Source organism: Equus caballus, chromosome 8 (assembly GCF_041296265.1).
Source record: "Equus caballus isolate H_3958 breed thoroughbred chromosome 8, TB-T2T, whole genome shotgun sequence".
NCBI classification, from domain to species: Eukaryota; Metazoa; Chordata; class Mammalia; order Perissodactyla; family Equidae; genus Equus; species Equus caballus.
The window spans coordinates 32,054,778-32,072,703 of record NC_091691.1 but is presented as its reverse complement, the minus strand read 5'-3'; the positions used below and the strand labels follow the sequence as shown (position 1 = coordinate 32,072,703).

The 17,926-nt window shown below is 48.1% G+C and overlaps 1 protein-coding gene across 7 annotated transcripts in view; it reads left to right on the top strand.

Annotated features, from left to right (window-relative positions):
• The window catches only part of GOLGA3 (golgin A3), a 46,728-nt gene that overhangs the window by 24,594 nt on the left and 4,208 nt on the right, over positions 1–17,926 (top strand). For 6 of the 7 annotated variants that reach the window (XM_001493410.5, XM_005612665.4, XM_070220500.1 and 3 more), the window contains 15 exons: positions 365–502; positions 2,135–2,296; positions 2,639–3,007; positions 4,157–4,234; positions 5,327–5,590; positions 6,335–6,429; positions 7,173–7,389; positions 9,751–9,894; positions 10,647–10,844; positions 11,751–11,867; positions 14,419–14,558; positions 15,227–15,359; positions 15,583–15,705; positions 16,485–16,649; positions 17,529–17,692. In XM_001493410.5, coding sequence (XP_001493460.2) covers positions 365–502; positions 2,135–2,296; positions 2,639–3,007; positions 4,157–4,234; positions 5,327–5,590; positions 6,335–6,429; positions 7,173–7,389; positions 9,751–9,894; positions 10,647–10,844; positions 11,751–11,867; positions 14,419–14,558; positions 15,227–15,359; positions 15,583–15,705; positions 16,485–16,649; positions 17,529–17,692 — 2,507 coding nt within the window. Of the gene's footprint in view, positions 1–364; positions 503–2,134; positions 2,297–2,638; positions 3,008–4,156; positions 4,235–5,326; positions 5,591–6,334; positions 6,430–7,172; positions 7,390–9,750; positions 9,895–10,646; positions 10,845–11,750; positions 11,868–14,418; positions 14,559–15,226; positions 15,360–15,582; positions 15,706–16,484; positions 16,696–17,528; positions 17,693–17,926 lie in introns of all 7 variants that reach the window. The other variant, XR_011420896.1, reaches the window with a different exon arrangement.

Here is a 17,926-nt window from a genome sequence, read left to right as displayed (position 1 = left end):
ATTCCAGCCCTGGCTGTCCCTGTTGTCCAGGTCAGACCTCTCACCTTGGGACTCGCAGATGCTCCTTCAATGGGAATTTCCATGTAGGTCTTGCCACAAACTGCTCAGTCTTGGGGGTGATGACCACTGACTTCTGAACTGCCAGTTCACCCCTCCTAGGTACACACAACCAAGACGGCCTGAATGTCAAGGTGGCTGGCAGGAGGGTGGGCAGGGAGGCCCAGCGTGGTGGGGTCCTGGGGAGCTGTCCTCCCGGGGCTGTTGCTGGACAGAGACCCTCACCCTGGTGGCCTCAGGGTCTGGCCAGTCTGCACTTGGGCTTGAAATCTAGCAACTTTCTACCCTGTAGTCTTTCTCTTTGAAGGTTGGACAGATGACCCAGGCGGGCCTCCTGGAGCACCTGAAACTTGAGAATGTGTCCCTGTCCCACCAGCTGACGGAAACCCAGCACAGGTCCATCAAGGAGAAGGAGCGCATTGCTGTCCAGCTCCAGGGCATTGAGGTGAGGGCCGTGCCCCTTTTGGGGCTGTTGCGTCCTCATATTTTTTGGGGAGGTTTGGGCCTTTTTTTGACACTGGTCAAGGTTGAGAAACTATGCAAATATGTATACATGAACATTAACATTCTACTTAGACATACGTATGTATGTCTTTAAAATATTATTTTGAACAACTTGCAGTGATTTAAGGTTTTGGGATTCTGTTCCTCACCTTCACTGTAAGCTCATCTCTCTGAATTGTCAGTGGTAACCTGGAGCTCTTCTCCTCTGAGCTGCCATGGGCCTGGGTTGCAGTGCTCGTCCAGGCGGTTGGGGTGGTGCGGGCCAGAGAGCAGGTAGGAGGAAGGAGTTTAGTATCTTGTACATCTGAGAGCATTTGAGAGCCTAGTGGTAATAAGCATTTTCTCTTTTTCTTTTTTTTAAGATTTTATTTTTTTCCTTTTTCTCCCAAAAGTCCCCCAGTACATAGTTGCATGTTTTTAGTTGTGGGTCCTTCTAGTTGTGGCATGTGGGATGCTGCCTCAGCATGGCCCAATGAACGGTGCCATGTCCACACCCAGGATCCCAACTGGGAAACCCTGGGCCCCCGAATCAGAGCGTGCGAACTTAATCACTTGGCCATGGAGCTGGTACCCAGCATTTTCTTGAGCACTCAACCTGCGTTACTATTTAATCCTCCAACAACCGTATGAAGTAGTTATGATTTTGGCCAGCTGCTTCCGCAGAGTATTTCCAAGGTAGTGGGGAGCAGTAGCTCTGACCTGTTCTCTTTTATAATTGTGAGACCCCAGATGATTTCTTAACCTCTCAGAGCCTTGTTCCCTGTTTTGTAAAATGAGGATAATAAAACCTACTTAGTAGACTTGTTGGGAAAAGTAAAGATAAAAAAGATATACGCCCTCAGGGGTGTACACCATGGCAATTTTGTGCTGAGAACGTTGCTGACCTTTCACCGTCCTTTGGAAGGTCAGCATCCTGTGACTCGTGTGGTCTCCCATCTCTCTGCTTCGTGCGTCTTTGTCCTCATGAATGACATGGATGATGGAATAGAATCATGTTATGTCAAGTATATACTTCAAGGGCTCAATGTCAAAGACCTAAAAAGACTTCTAAAGTTATAAACTAACATTTTTTCCCTAAGAAACACCTAGCTGTTGGGTCTTAGCTACATGGTCAAATGTAAGGAAAACCACATTTGTCCCAGGGCTCTAGGTCTCTGGTTTTACCAAGTGGTACCAAGAGAGAATCCTGTGAAAGGGAATGTTCATTTATCACACCCCACAAGTAGGGTCACGCTACAACCTGTCTTCACGTAAGCGGCAAAAATGGAGATTTCATCCGTCACTTTATCCCAGTTCTTAAAACTGGGTTGTCTCCTTTCTTCTTCCTTCGGCCAGACCCGAGGGTCAGCAGACGGAACCATGGACAGTGGAGTAGGTGGAGGTGGCCTGTCTTTTGGGCAGCAGATCACCAACCTTTTGCCCCCTGTTGCCCCTGGCCCTCCATTTGCAGGTTGTGGAGAGGAAGCTGATATGGATGAGTGCCTCTCACTGGAGTGACGGGTTTCTCTGCTTAGTCTGCTGTAGCTGTCAGATTATCCTGCTTTTTAAAAAATACTCTGTCTTCTCGGCCCAGGCTGACATGTTGGACCAGGAAGCCGCGTTTGTGCAGATTCAAGAGGCAAAAACGATGGTGGAGGAGGATCTGCAGAGGAGGCTGGAAGAGTTCGAAGATGAGAAGGAGCAGCTGCAGAAGATGGCGGCCTCGGCAGCTACCCTAGAGCAGCAGTTAGAGCAGGCAAGCACCTGCTGTGGCCTTGTATAGATGCCCCAGTGCCGCACGTGGCTGTCCTTGAGTGGCTGGGCTCGTATAGACACCCCAGTGCCACACGTGGCTGTCCTCGCATGGCTGTCCATTGGTCTGTCCGTCAGGATCATCTTAATGTCACCTCATCAGACTCAGCTGCTATTGTAGACCTACTAGGGGTTTGCTTCTATTGGCATTCTTCTGCACCAGAACTTGACATACAAAAGACTGCCTCTAGAATGTCCATCCAAATTATTTAAAATATACACAGGGAAAAAATATAAACTCTTAATTCAAGAGCAGTCATATTGAATCTAGTTCCTTTCTTTCCAGGTGAAGTTGATTTTGCATCAGCGAGACCAGCAGCTTGAGGCCTTGCAGCAGGAGCACCTGGACCTGCTGAAGCAGTTCACCTCGACACAGGAGACCTTGCACACCAGGGAGCAGTCCCTGGGTGACCTGCAGACGCACTATGACGAGCTGCAGGCCAGGCTGGAGGAATTGCAAGGGGAGGCTGCTTCCAGGGACGACACGATTCGCTTTCTACAAAACGAGAAGATTGTCTTGGAGGTGGCTTTGCAAACGGCCAAGAGCACCAGGGAGGAATTTGATAGAGGAGCAAAACGCTTGGAGGAAGGTACCGAGGAAACGTCGGAAATTTTAGAGCAATTGAGACAAGAATTAGCCGTTAAGACCAGCCAGGTAATGCAGTTTGCTCTCATTTTGTTATGAATCGAAATTATCCATGTAAGAATTAATGCAGATTGTTTGTTCCTTTTGTTGAGCACCTTGTTTTATAAATGTGGAAGAATACTTCCAGGCCAGGGCCCAGGGCTCGTTTGGGGAAGGGACCCGCACCAGCTGGTGGTGTGCTTCTGGTCCTGTGTTCGGAGCTAGGTGTATAGATGCCGGGAACAAGGAAACCGAGTTGTGTTTGAGGCTTTGAAAGTAATCTACCAAGAAACAAGTTTCTATCCAAAGATGACTTGGAGCTCAGACTTGGGAAAAGCTTCATGGACTTTTGGCTTTTCCTTCCTGTGCTCCTGACTGTGGTGGGACCCACTGGTCACATTGGCAGGACAGTTGTAGTATGTGAGTGGTGCGGACAGGGAGATGGCCTGAGGGTCCGGATGTGTGTGGACATGACCTTGCACATCACGGTTGGGAGCTCTTGTGCTAACACTGTGACGTGACTTGACATAGGTGAATGTTTAAAAATACAGACAGAAGAAGAAAGCTACAGGGTGTTCAGGAAGTAGAGTTAGTGTCAAGGAATAATTTTGTCTGCAAATCCCATTTCATAAGCATTGAGTACAAGAGGAAATCAATAACATGTTGTCTTTGGAAGGTAAAATTAAAGGAGGCTGCGTTTTCTCTGTAAAGATTGTCCATGGTAAGTTACTTTCTCGGGTAGATGCACTGAGGCTGGTCATTGATGCAGTAGGGGAGGTAGTTCAGAGGAATTGTGGGAATTCTTTCCTATTAGTTCAGTAAGTGGGACATCCCATGACACTTGGAAGACTCTGACAGATATTTGGTGGTACTAGGCATTATTTATCATATTTGAATTTTGCCTATATTGTTATTAACGAAGTCACTGGTGCTACACTTTGGATTAAGATTATTATCCTAAAAACAGAGCAGGGTCTAGTGGTGGTGCCATTTCAGTCTCACTGGAAAGCTGTCTTTCCAACCCTGGAGGCTGTTTTCCTGACTCAGGGACCGAGGGTCAACCTAACCCTGGGAAGTAGAACTGAGCCATCAGCTTAACATCTGTACACGTGTGTCCTTCATAGGCACAGGGCACTCCTGGAGCCATCAGTGAAATGTCTGCAAACACGTCTTTTGTAGGTGGAGCAGCTACAGCAAGAGACTACCACTCTGAAAAAACAGACGCAGAAAATAAAGGAACAGTTTCTTCAACAAAAGGTAAAAGTGTGGTGTTGGTTTTCTTTATGTAAAACAAGTGTGTGAAAAAAATCCTGTATGGTTTAATCACTTCACTGGAACAAAAGTAAGAGGAAGGTAACATCTAGATTCTTTCCATTTTTAAAGGCACTTCACAGAGATTAAAATATGCACCTCATCCCTCCCTATTTTAATATCTCTAAAGTCAGGATGCACTTTCATAGTGGGGTTGATATCTGTGATTGCGAGGATCATGCCCTATTGTCATGTCAGAGAGAGTGTGCATCACTGGCACGTAGGCCGAATTTTCTGTTGTTTTTTCTTTTTTTATGCTTTTTAGTGAGGAAGATTCACCCTGAGCTAACATCTCTTGCCAATCTTCCTCTTTTTTTTTTCTCCCCAAAGCCCCAGTACATAGTTATATATCCTAGTTGTAGGACATTCTGGTTCCTCTGTGTGAAATGCTGCCGCAGCATGGCTTGATGAGCAGTGTGTAGGTCCACATCCAGGATCCAAACCAGCGAACCCTGGGCTGCCAAAGTGGAACGTGCGAACTTAACCACTCAGCCACTGGCCGGCCCCTGAGTTTTATGTTTAACATGTCTTTGAAGAAATTGCAGCATAATCCATCATTGAAATAAGCCATGGTGTATGCACAAGGGCGTGATGTACATTTTCTGTTAATGAAGCTTTCATCTGCTGTTGGAGGAATGAGTGTCAGGTGGCGCCAAATGCCAAGGGTCTAAGGAGGGACAACCCCCTGAGGGAACGTTGTAAGTGGTGTTGAATTTTATTAGTGAGATACAAGCAAGGGCAGTAACTGTTAGACGCCAGGCAGTGAAACTGAAGGGAGAGGAATTGTCAGATTCCTTGGAGACGATGCAATAGTTCAGGCACCCAGCAGCTGACGTGACTGCTCCTTGCATCACCCAGGCTTGTTCAGGTGCATAATGTTGTATCTCAGTTGATGGTGTCTGGGTTTTGGTGAAATATATTATCTCTAGCCCCCAAAAAGTTATGCCCTGGATAAGTAGTGAGCATTTTTGTTTAAGCCATTTGACCCTTTGAAAGACCTCACCCCACTCTGGCTGAAGCGTCTGTCTTGTTGGGCAGGTGATGGTGGAGGCCTACCGGCGGGATGCTACCTCCAAAGACCAGCTCATCAGCGAGCTGAAGGCCACGAAGAAGAGGCTGGACTCGGAGGTGAAGGAGCTGAGGCAAGAGTTAATTAAACTTCAAGGGGAAAAAAAGTCCGTGGAGATGGAACATTCACGCTTGCAGAAGGAAGTGTCCCAGGTCCATCAGCAGATGGCGGATCTCGAAGGGCATCTCCAGTCCGTGCAGAGGGAGCGGGACGAGATGGAGACGCACTTACAGGTTTGGGCATGTGTTAGATTTGTGAAGGTACAGCCAAATATGCCTGGGGGCTTACTGTGGGTGGGGGCATGGGGAGAGGGTTTGAGCAGACAGCCTAGAACAAGGCCCTCCTGGAGCTCTTGTCCAAGTGGAGTAGACAGGTGAGTCCGGGCAGGATACACCTGTGAGGTGGGCACAGCTGTTAGAGGGACGGGTTCTGGGAGCTGGCATTTGAGTTCAGAGTTCAGCCACCATGCAGAAAGCCAGGGAGTCTCCTGAGTCTGAGGGGACCACACAAAGTCCCAGACAGGTGACCTGGTGCATGAGGAAGGCCCTGGGCCAGCCGTGGTTGCACTGCAGCAGCTGGTTCAGGCTCTGGGCTTTAAGTGCAGTGGGAGCCAGCAACGGGCCGGGAGCCAGCGACAGGACTTGATGTGCACGTGTGAAGGTCCCCATGGTTGAGGGCGGGCGAGTGTGAAGGTGGGAGCCTGTGAGAGACATAACCCAGCAGCTTTCCCCTTAGCTGGTCCTTCCCAGTTATTCCCTCCAAAGCTCCGGTCACAGACAGCTCAGGACACTTTTGACCTCTATAAAGTGATCATTTATAAAAAGGGCAAACCTCTCTGTCAGGATTTTCTTCAAAGCCCATGTCCTCAAGGGTGGTCCTGAAGTGGCGTGTTTACCCACCAGGAAGCTGTCCGAGAATCAGCTGCAGAGGGAGGGCTTTTGTTCCTCATGTTGTCTTTTTCCTCCCTTCTTTTGAAGTCTTTGCAGTTTGATAAAGAGCAGATGATTGCTCTTACAGAGGCCAATGAGGTGCTCAAGAAACAAATAGAAGAGCTGCAGCAAGAAGCCACAAAGTGAGTGGGCCGTGTGATATGTGCTGGCTGGGGGCACAGGCGCAGGGGGCAGTGAGCTCTGCTGGGGGTGTGGCACCCACCGGGGGCCAGGGAGACTCCTGAGGACACTGTTCATTAAACCCTTGCCAAGGAGAAGCAGCTCAGGGTCTGCTTATGGGAGACCTAGGGTGTCCTGCTGGAAGATTGATTCCTTAGTGATTTGGCGGAGATACGTGGATGTGTTAGTGTCCTCCCCTTTTGTGTGTTTTTGTGTGATTTTTCGTGTTGTGCGCTTGTTGCAGTATCCATCCCCCTCCTGCTCCCGACAGACCAGCGTTTGCATTCGTCCTTCCCACCCCACACGCACACACAGAGGGGGGCCCTGGGGCCTTTTCATCCCCATGTGCATCCTGCCCTGCTTTGCTTTATCACCTGGTGATTTACTCGTGAACCTGTTGGTTGCATTTATTGCTGCTGTTCGAGAACACTGGAAGCGTTTCTATTTGGTAGGAGAGGACTGTTCCCTCCCTCACGACATCATTTAAACAGCTCCAAGGGGGGAGCAGGGTGACTTAACACGGACCTGTCCTGGGGAATTGGGTTCTGGGCAGTGCGGTCGCTGGAGAGAGGGGAGCTGGGGGCAGATAAGGATGGACTTCCAAGGCGCACTTCACCTTTCCTTGGTGTTCTGTGCTAGAAAGCTGGGGCTATTGCCTTGGAGGTGAGTTCAGACTTCCTTCTCTGTCTCCTCTGTCGTGCACTAGGGCCATCACCGAACAGAAACAGAAGATGAAGCGGCTAGGCTCGGACCTGACCAGTGCTCAGAAGGAGATGAAGAGCAAACACAAGGCTTACGAGAACGCCGTGGGCATCCTCAGCCGCCGCCTACAGGAGGCCCTCACGGCCAAGGAGTCCGCAGAGGCAGAGCTGAGCCAGCTGAGAGCCCAGGCAGCCGTCAGTGGCAGTGACCTCACTCTGCACGTGGGTAACCCATCTGTTCCTGGCCAGTCAAGGGGACTCAGTGTAGGGACGTGACATTTACAGACATTTCCTATTTGAAACTGTCATGGAAGAGTCTAGAAAAGAGAAGCAAAAGTAGCAAGTGGGCAGCTTTTCTTTAATACCCTGCATGGTATCAACGTGCCTAGGGACTCCACAATGCACATACGTTCTCACTTCAATCTCTGCAAACCTGTGATGTGTGTGATGTCACCTCTTTTTCCTTGGCTCAGGCACCTGGGTCCTCGCCATGAGGAAGTAAGGCAGGGTCCGCAGGTGGTCTCCTTGCTCGCTCCTGTCCTTCTCTGCCCCTTCAGTGTATGGGGAGGAATTTCTGTGAGCCGATGAAGTACTGTGAGCAGCGTGAGAGGGGCCTGAGAGGGTTCAGGGCATTTGGAGAGCCCAGAAAAGCTTTTTGGAGGAGGCGACATTTGAACTGGTCTTGAATAAGCAGGAGGCATTGGAGTGGACAGGGGGCATCTCAGCAGAGGAGTGCTTCTGTGCAAGGCATGCAGCGAGATGCTGTGTGGTGCGTCTGCATAGCTGGGGAGGGCGAAGGGGCTGGGTGGGGAGTTTGGACTTGATCTTGCATGTTACAGAGAACAGACTGCATGTGACAGAGAGAGATGCTCACTCTCCTGTCGGTAGGACACTGATGGGCAGTGGTTGAAGGACGGCTGAGGCCAGGAGAGGCTGTGACAGGGAGACCAGCTGGACTCTCCTGCAGCAGCTGAGCAGTGACGAGAACTAAACAAAGGCAGCAAAATAGGAAACAGGAGGGGCGGATGGGGAGGCATCTCTGAGGTGGCAGCAACCAGTGGCACTGGGTGGTCACCTAGAGGGAAAGCTGTATGTGTGAGCGCAGGGTGGGCCAGGAGCTGCGGAGTGGGCAGGTGGCCCCCAGCATCCAGGTTGAGGGTGTATTGCAGGTGGCTCTGCTGACAGACACCGTGGCATCATTCTGGAAGAATCAGGGAAGGAGGTCATAGCAGGATAGAATTGGCTGTAAGATGCTCAAGTTCGGAAGGAAGAGGGACCCTGGACAGGGGGGAGGGAGCGCTCTTCCTCTGTTGGCATCCCGAGGCAAAAATCCGTTTGCTTTTGGATTATTGTTAGGATAAACAGGAGTGGATGGCATCCATGAGAAGGGTGGAGGACGGGGAAGCAGGGCAGGAGCTCTTAGCTTGTCAGGGGGTTTGTGTTCATGTGATAAACCCTCTCAGACTTGCTCAGAGCCTCCCAGTGTCACTCTGTCCCTAGGAAATGAGTGTCCTGGTCTCCCCACATCCCTGCCAGCTTTGGATCTAACCACTGTTTCCTTTCACTTTGCCAGTAGGTGTGAAATTCTTCCTGAGTAAATTAATTTGCATTTCATTTGTTAACTCTCCAGTTTGAGTCATTTTACTTACGTTTGGCAGTTCTATTTCTTCTTACATGAAGTTTGTTTCTATGTCTTCTCCATTTAAGAATTTACGAGTAGGAAGAGATTATTTCATAGCATGGTGTTTTCTTACCAAAGTGAATAAATTAAATACTCCTTCTCACCTGCTGACTTGATAAAATGTTGAGAGGGGAGAATTTATTCAAATGTAGTTTCTCTTCTACTTTAGAGTATTTCTGTTTGTGTTCTTAATTCTTTGGCTTACACGGTCCCAGTGGTAGGATGTAAATGCCTTGTAGGATCTGTCATCCCCCTCCTTGTTGCGCGACCTGTGGCAACTGAGCAGCACAGCCCAAGAGCCAAAACCCTGGTTCAGTCTGCACTTCACTACTTGTAAGGTGGGGACCTTTGGCAGTTTACTCACCTTTTTGATCCTCAGTAAAATGAGACCAAAATGAGGTAAATTACAGAACCTCCTCCTTAGGATGGCTAAGTGAAGAGACACTTCACTTCACAAAAGTGCCTGCACCATAGCAGTAGCAAGCATGTGTATCCATGTACATGCATGTTCACACATGTGTTGCACACCTGTGCGTGTATGTGTCCACGTGTGTGCACATATGCATGTGCATGCAGACACGTGTAGTGTTACCTGGTGGGCCTTACTTGTCACAGATACTAATTTATAGCTCTCATCTGTAAGTCAAAATGTTTTTGTATTTTCAAAGCATTTAACTGAAAAAGTTATTTTGTTTGTGAGTCCTTACTATGTGCATGCTCTAGTTGGTTAGTTAAGTCCATTAAAGGGAAGGGAAGTGCTGTCAGGAGCACGTCACCTGTCGAGTGTGGTCAGCAGCCTCGTATAGGTACGATGCAGGGCTACGCAGGGAGGGAGGTCAGCACCTGTCACGCAGCCGTGTGGAAACCCATGACCAAATCCACCTTCCTGTCCTGGCTGTCAGGAGAGAATCCAGGCCCTGGAGGTGGAGCTGCAGACAGTCGGCCACAGCAAGATGATGCTGGAGAAGGAGCTCCAGGAGGTCATCGCCATGACCAGCCAAGAGTTGGAGGAGTACCGGGAGAAGGTGCTGGAACTGGAGGACGAGGTAGGCTGAGCTCCATTGTCGCACAGTGAGTGGACAAGCCATGCTGCCCCAGGTGCAGCTCTGGTGCAGAGAGAAAGGGGCCCTGGAGAGTCAGAACCAGCCTGCATGCTCGGCATCACCACCCTGCATTTCCATGCACAGTCTGACTGCTTCTCTGGATCTCTGACCAGCCCACATGCGTGGTGACACCAACTCTGGCAAGGACGATTGTGCTCACTGCCTCTCCAGTGTGGTGGTTGTCAGAGTTCTTAGTGGCAGTCCTGCTCCTGGTTAGAATGCAAGAAACGCAGCTCAGACTGGCATAAACTTTTAAAAGAACTCCACAGAACTCTCAGACCCAGAGACAGTTGTGGCTTCACGTTATGCGCCACGCAGCAGATGTCACCAAGGGCTCTCCACAGGGTCCTGAGGTCCCAAGATGTTCTGTCAGGAACTGCAGGGCCACGTGCATTGTTCACCATCTCTGTGTCACACTCAGTTCCATGCCCACCTGGGCTCTGACCTTGAATGTGCTCCAGAAGCATGTGGTCCCCAGGAGAAAGCTGGGCTCTTGGCTGTGGGGGTGAGGGAAGGAACTGACTGTGGCCGCTGCAGGCCTCCCAGCCATGAAGTGAGGGTGTGCTGCATCCTGTGTGGTTTGCGGGTTGTTTGTCGTTGTGTTTTAGTTAAGCAGTTTTGTTTCTGGTGTGTGATAGCTCCATTACCCAGAACACATAATTGCATAACTTCACAGTGACTTTGATTTGTTTCAGCTTCAAGAATCCAGAGGCTTTAGGAGGAAGATAAAGCGCCTTGAGGAGTCGAATAAGAAGTTGGCTCTTGAATTAGAGCATGAAAGAGGGAAGCTTACAGGCCTCGGACAGTCTAACGCAGCTTTGCGGGAACACAACAGCATCTTAGAAACAGCGCTGGCCAAGAGGGAAGCAGACCTAGTTCAGTTGAATCTTCAGGTATTGAAACTCATTTACCAGAAGCAGGAGGAGACTTGCTATAGGCTAGGTAGCACTCTGAATGTCAGCCTGTATTGTCTGTATTTCATCGTGACGGTCACCTGCAAGGAAGTGTTACACCCTCACCTTAGAGCTGTGGAAACAGAGGCTCAGAGAGTCTGGGGAAGTCCCAAGCCCCATCTCCCAGCCCTCAGGTGGGCAGTAGAGCTGGGGAGATTCTAACTCCCCCATAACTAAGTTGTGGAAGTACTGTGCTCAGTCCATTAGTCTCCCTGTGGGTGGGTGACTCCCAGTGCTGCAGATGGGACCATTTCCCAGCTTAAGGCAATAGCACTGTACCTAAGGGACACTTACCTGAGGGCCTCGTGTGATTCAGAACTGGGGTTTGAACCCTGGCAGGGCTCTCGCTTCAGACCCTATTCTCAGCTCCTCAGGCTCTGCAGCCTCTCTGGGGACTGAGGAGAAGGCTAGGTGTTCAGGGAACTCTTCAAATGGTCAGCGGCCAAATGCCCTCTGCCTTGAATTATCCACCCGTTAGAGAGCTTACCCGCCATTCTCATACCTGCTGCCTCACCACCCTGCATTGCCTGTCTCACCACGGAGGCATTTGCATTTAGAAACCCTAATTTATATGAATCTTTTGGGTTCCTGGCCATATACTTGTGTACGATCATGTGATCATGCTCCTGCTATCTCAGATTTCTTATAACAATATTCTCCAGCAATGGAATTCTCCCTACTTTCCTGAATTGTACACTAGTTGGTATCGTAATGTGATGTGTGCCACTGTCTTGCTAGATTCCCCGCATAGTGCTGATCAGAGTGGCCCGTGCTTTCTCCTGTGGCTCTGCAGGATTTTGAAATTTGATGTCCTTCCTTGCTTATCTCTCCTGCAATGTGCTGTAGGTGCAGGCAGTTTTGCAGCGCAAAGAGGAGGAGGACCGCCAGATGAAGCAGCTTGTCCAAGCCTTACAAGCCGCGTTAGACAAAGAAAAGGTGAAAGTGCACAACCTCAAGGAACAGGTGTGTGACCAACTTCCAACTGGTTTTAAATTGTAACTTCATACACCCTTTGGAATGCAATTTTTCAATATCTAAAAACTGAATATGGGTACCCTCGACACATCAGTTCCCTTCCGGGAGATTACTGTTTGAATACGTTTGCTAACGTGTCCAAGAACAAAGGTGTCATCACAGTGTTGGTGACAGTGAGAGCCTAGAGAGAGCCCTGATGTTCATAAGTAGAAGGGTGGGCTTAGATTAAACTGAGACCTGGGTGTGTGTGTCTAAGACATGTGCATGGAGCTCCATAGATACGTGTTTTGCCAGAGAAAGATATCTCGCATGTAGTGTTGACTTAGAAAAGCAAACTGCAGGGCCAGCCCGGTGGCACAGCGGTTCAGTACGTACGTTCCACTTTGGTGGCCCAGAGTTCGCCGGTTTGTATCCTGGGTGCAGACATGGCACCACTCATCAAGCCATGCTGGGGTAGGTGTCCCACATATAAAGCAGAGAAAGATGGACACGGATGTTAGCTCATGGTCTGTCTTCCTCAGCAAAAAGAGGAGGATTGACAGGAGATGTTAGCTCAGGGCTAATCGTCCTCAAAAAAAAAAAAAGAAAAAAGCAAACTGCAGAACAATTATGACCCCATTTGTGTTAAAAAGCCACCAGGAGAGATGGTTGTATAGGCCCTTTGCCGTTTTCTGCATAGGGAGCAGTTTTCTTCATGGGCTCCTCCTCTTGCCATCCAGCAGAGAGGCCTGCCCTGCCCCCACTGCAAGCTAGAGTAGACCTCAGCCTCTGCATGTGCCCATCACCAGCCCTGTCTGCTGCTGCTGGAGGCCTTTTTCCTGGTTAGAATGTAAGCCTCCTGGGATGAGGGCTTTGGCTTATTTACCCTCATGTCCCCATTGCCTGAACTGAGCACATGCTCAGAACATGTTTGCCGTGTGCACGTGTGTGCAAGAGTGAGCGTGACCTGGGTTATATCATGTCCTTTAGAAATTTCTTCATGATGATATAATAGAGATAGAAAAATTGATCTTTATTTTTTGGATGAGACAGTACTACTAGTTTTAGGATACGATAAGAATTTTTTTTTTTTTTAGAGATTTTATTTTTTTCTTTTTTCTCCCCAAAGCCCCCCAGTACATAGTTGTGTATTCTTCGTTGTGGGTCCTTCTAGTTGCGGCATGTGGGACGCTGCCTCAGCGTGGTTTAATGAGCAGTGCCATGTCCACGCCCAGGATTCGAACCAACGAAACACTGGGCTGCCTGCAGCAGAGCGCGCGAACTTAACCACTTGGCCACGGGGCCAGCCCCTGATAAGAATATTTTAATGTGAATAATTATTGGCTTGTTCTTGGCTCACATCTGCCTCATCTGCAGTCAGTGTTGAATCCTCGCGAGGAGCAGCTGTGGGTCTGACAGCTCTGAGCTCTGCTTCTCTGTTCCCTGCCTTAGCTTTTGCTCTGTGCTCAGGTATCACTTACTAATTTTATTCTCACCCTAAAGAAGTCATAGCTAGGAAACTCATAACTAAAAGTGCTACGGGAAGATGATGTATATGTGACTTGATGTCTCTTTTTTAAAGGCACTAATTGTGAACGATGCTTATTTATTTCTCTAAATACAGTTAGTCTGGTTGTCCTGGTTGTAAAAATAGTACATGGTAGTAAAAAAAAAAAGTGAAAGAAGATTGAAGTACAGGTTATTTTGAATCTCTACCCAGTGACAATCACTGTTAATATCTTCTATTGGAGTTTTTTTTTAAACTTGTTTATAAGAGTTCTTTCTATATTCCTCTGTCACTTATTTTCATTAAAACTTTTTTAAATGAAGTGCTTGCTAGTGGGATTAAACTAGAAAACTAAATTATTGGAAAAGAAAATGGAAAATTTTGTTTTTGAGAATTTGCTTGTCTCCTTGGAAACCTTGAGAGAAACTATTGTCATCTAGGAAAAGTCTAGGTATATCATAAATGGGTAATAATCAATAACTTAATTACAGTTAGATGGTATGATGGAAAAGTAGATTTCTCCCAAAATACATGAGCTATAAATAAATTTAATAAGAAATAAGCAAGGGCCAGCTCAGTGGCGTAGTGGTTAAGTTCGTGTTTTGCTTTGGTGGCCCAGGGTTTGTGGTTTGGATCCCAGGCTCTGACCTACACAGCACTCATCAAGGCACGCTGTGGCAGTGTCCCACCTACAAAATAGAGGAAGATGGGCACAGATACTAGCTCAGGGCCAATCTTCCTCACCACCACCCCCCCGCCCCCAAAAAAGAGAGAAATATGTAGATATACTTGAATAAGACTATAAAAACTGTTTACACCAAGAAAACCTTGAGCATGTTTGTTCATTCAACAGGAGGTAGCAGCTGTATTCCCTTGCAAGCATGTGTTAGGTACTTTGACTCTTCGTGGGGAACTTGAAAAGCTTTGGAAGAGAAACCTGCAAGAGCGCTGGGACATGAGTGGGGCTGGGCGGGCTCCCTGGTGCGAATGCCACACTCGGCACTCTGCGTTGGTCTTGCCCTTTTTCTGATGGTGCTGGTCCCTTTCCTCTAGGTTGCTGCTGCCAAGGCAGAAGCAGGGCATAACCGCCGCCATTTTAAGGCCGCCACCTTAGAGCTGAGCGAGGTGAAAAAGGAGCTGCAGGCCAAGGAACACCTGGTGCAGAAGCTGCAGGCAGAGGCCGATGGTCTGCAGTGAGTGTCCGGGCAGGCAGAGGGTCAGCTTTGTTCTGGGGTGGGCGGGAGCGCCACCACCAGATGTCCTCATGAGGATTCTTCTCCGCCGTCTGTAACCAGGACATTCACGTTAAAGTCATGTATGTTTTAGCAAGTCGCTGAGTACTCTGGAGGCACATCTAAGAAGGAGAATATATCTGATTCCTGTCTCAAGAAGCCTGTAGCTTAACTTGAAAATTTCCTTCCTGACACTGCTGTCCCTACTCTGCACCTTGCTTGTCCTAGTTGACAACAGAGAGAGCCCCAGTGTGAGGAACACTTTCCCCAAGGGCTGTCCCCCCCACCGAGGCTCACTGTAGGCTCCGCTTAGGGCAGCCTCCACTTACTCACGTGCAGGGATGCATGTTAGGCACTGCACATGCACTGATCCCTGTGGCCCTTTCCCTCCCACCGAGATCTGTAAAATGAGCTAACAAAGCATCCCTCTCAGGGGGTTTTGTGAAGGTTAGTCAAGACAGTGCATCGCAAAGCTCCTAAAACAGTCTCTGCCCAAGGCAAGCAGTATGTGAGTTTTTGTCATCATGAGCCTTAGCCAGGACGGATAGCATTCAACTGACAAGATTCTCAGAGTGGGAGGGTAAGTTAGAAGAAGGCTGTAATTTCGTTCTTCCTTGTTTTTATCCTAGGATTCAGGAGGGGAAACATTCCCAGGAAATAGCACAGTTCCAGGTGGAGCTGGCAGAAGCCCGGACCCAGCTTCAGCTCCTGCAGAAGCAGCTGGATGAGCAGCTGAGCAAGCAGCCTGTAGGAAACCAAGAGGTGACCAGCCCGGGCAGCTTTACACCTGCAGTTAACAGGACTTACAGAGCTAGACTCTGCTGGTTGACAGATTCAATTCCTTCATTCCCTGTCTACTTGGAAAGGGATATTTATTTTTTCTAAGTATGATATTAAACGATACACAGAGATCTAGTTAGAGCAATTTTATAGTGCAAGAAAGCTACTTTAAAATTCTTTTGGTCATGTGGCTTTTTCCCTCTAGATGGAAAATCTCAAATGGGAGGTGGATCAGAAAGAGAGAGAAATCCAATCCTTGAAGCAGCAGCTGGACTTGACTGAACAGCAGAATAAAAAAGAAGTGGATGGAATACAGCAGCTGTTACAGGTATCTGTTGTAGAAAGGCCATGGGGCAGAAATCAGAGGCAGCATTTCATAAGGTAGTTGATAATCCTAACATGAGTCCACCTACTGTGCCAGGCAGCATGCTAAGTATGTAGCAGGAGTTCTCAATAAATTGAATGCTCCCACCAAACCATTCTGTAGACGTTATCCCATTTCAGAAAGAAGACCAGGTCACCTAGCTGAAGGAGGCTGACCGGAGACCATGCCCTGGGCTGAGCTGTGTGAAATATGTCAGGAATAGGATCTCATTAAGTCCAATAAATGAGAGTACATGTGAAAAGTTCACCAACCTATGATAAACTTCTCTGTGAAGAAATATATGTGTAGTCTTGACTATTTGAGGAAAGGATCAGGAACATCTCTCTTGCTAAGATTCCTCTTTGTAAGTGGATGGCTTGAGTAACAATTAGAATTGATTTATGTTGTTTCTTAGTAATGGTTAGGCTTATTCTAGTAGCTGACCTCGAAATTTAAACAGATGACTCTTGGAGTTCATTGTAGAACGTGGACATAGGAATACTACTGGTTCCTCAGCAGAGGCTCTGAAATTTGGATGAGAACATTGAGGACATGAATATAACTGGATGTTTCACAGGCTAGCCTGCTGGAGAGGAAGTTGTGCTGAGATGGGACATCATGTGCTTCATCACATAAAAATCAGAGTTCTATTTTTAGCCTCTTAGAATTGTGACGTACAAACTAAGATGTTAGCAGTGTGTTTAAGATCTTTTTGCTTTTAAAAATCTATGACTTCACTTTAGAATATAAAATCTGAGTTGGAGATGGTGCGGGAAGATCTGTCCATGACCCAGAAAGATAAATTCATGCTTCAAGCTAAAGTGTCTGAACTGAAGAACAACATGAAGACTCTACTCCAGCAAAACCAGCAGCTCAAGCTAGACCTGCGACGTGGTACAGCAAAGACGGTATCAGGCTCCCCACCCCTTTCAGGTCAATTTGTTTGGGCAAGAGGTTGGTGGATTTTCTAGTCATTCAGACATAAACTTATATTTAACCATCATTGAGCAACTATTGAGTGAAAATAAATGATGGTGGAGTATTCTGCTCAGACAGTAGGTCAAATGATGTTATTTTGGTGTCTTTTCCAACAGAATGTTTGCTTTTTATGAATTCAGATGCCATTTTATTATAATATGCTTTATAAACCAAATGAGGGGATTCTTTGCATGTGTTAACAAGAGCACCCAGCCCACTAGGCGAGCCCAGCAGGCACACAGCAGCTGTCAGAATGGACTTGGGGGCCCAGGGACCCCTGAAGCTGCCATCACGAGCTCTGCTCAGACTCTGCCTACCTGGCATTTGTTTCTCTACTCAGTCTATACAAATATATTCCAGGTCCAATGAAGTTGCTCAGACTCAGAGGTTTATTTAGCATCATTTCCCTGTCCCTGGAAAAAGTTTGAAGTCCTAGACAGGGGAGTCTTATGGAGTTGGAAAATTGACTTAATTTCTTAGGGTAACTCAGAGTTAAGGACATGGTCTTTCTTGGAAGCCCCACATGGGAGTTCTCCTTTGGGATTCAGCTCTGTCCTCCTCAGGAGTGGACTGCATTGTTTGTGCTCTGTTACGTGCCTTAGGAAGATGGCCTTTTATTCAGCCGGCATTTCCTCAACTCCCATGCCTGCCAGCTCTGCTGGTACAGGATGAGGGGGACGTGCCTTCCTGGAAGACATGTGTGGAGCTGGGGAGGCAATTCTGAAAGTTCTTGTGATGTCACAGACCAAGTAGGGGAGGGGGCAGTGGTATCAGCCTCAAGTGAGAGCTAACTGTGCTTTTAAAATCAGAGAAAGGAACTGAAAGGCGAGGCCAGCTCTTCCAGCCCAGTGACGCCAGTTAAGATTCCCGACTGCCCCGTTCCAGCCTCGCTGCTCGAGGAGCTGCTAAGGCCCCCACCTGCCGTGAGCAAGGAGCCCCTCAAGAACCTCAACAGCTGTCTCCAGCAACTGAAGTATGATCTGTGTTCTGTTCTCCGTTTCGCTTAGTCTTTAAAAATAAATTGCATGTTTAACTTGGAAGAATCTTCCTTGTTGCCAGCATTGAATGCTCAGCAAAGGCTGTTAAGTGTGTTAAGTGGGGCCACTCAGCCTCTCCATCCATATTGTAAGGTGAGAATTGCCTAGAGCTAAATTACCCTGAGAAGACCTTAAGTCACCAGGACCTGAGCCCTTAGAAACACCAAAAC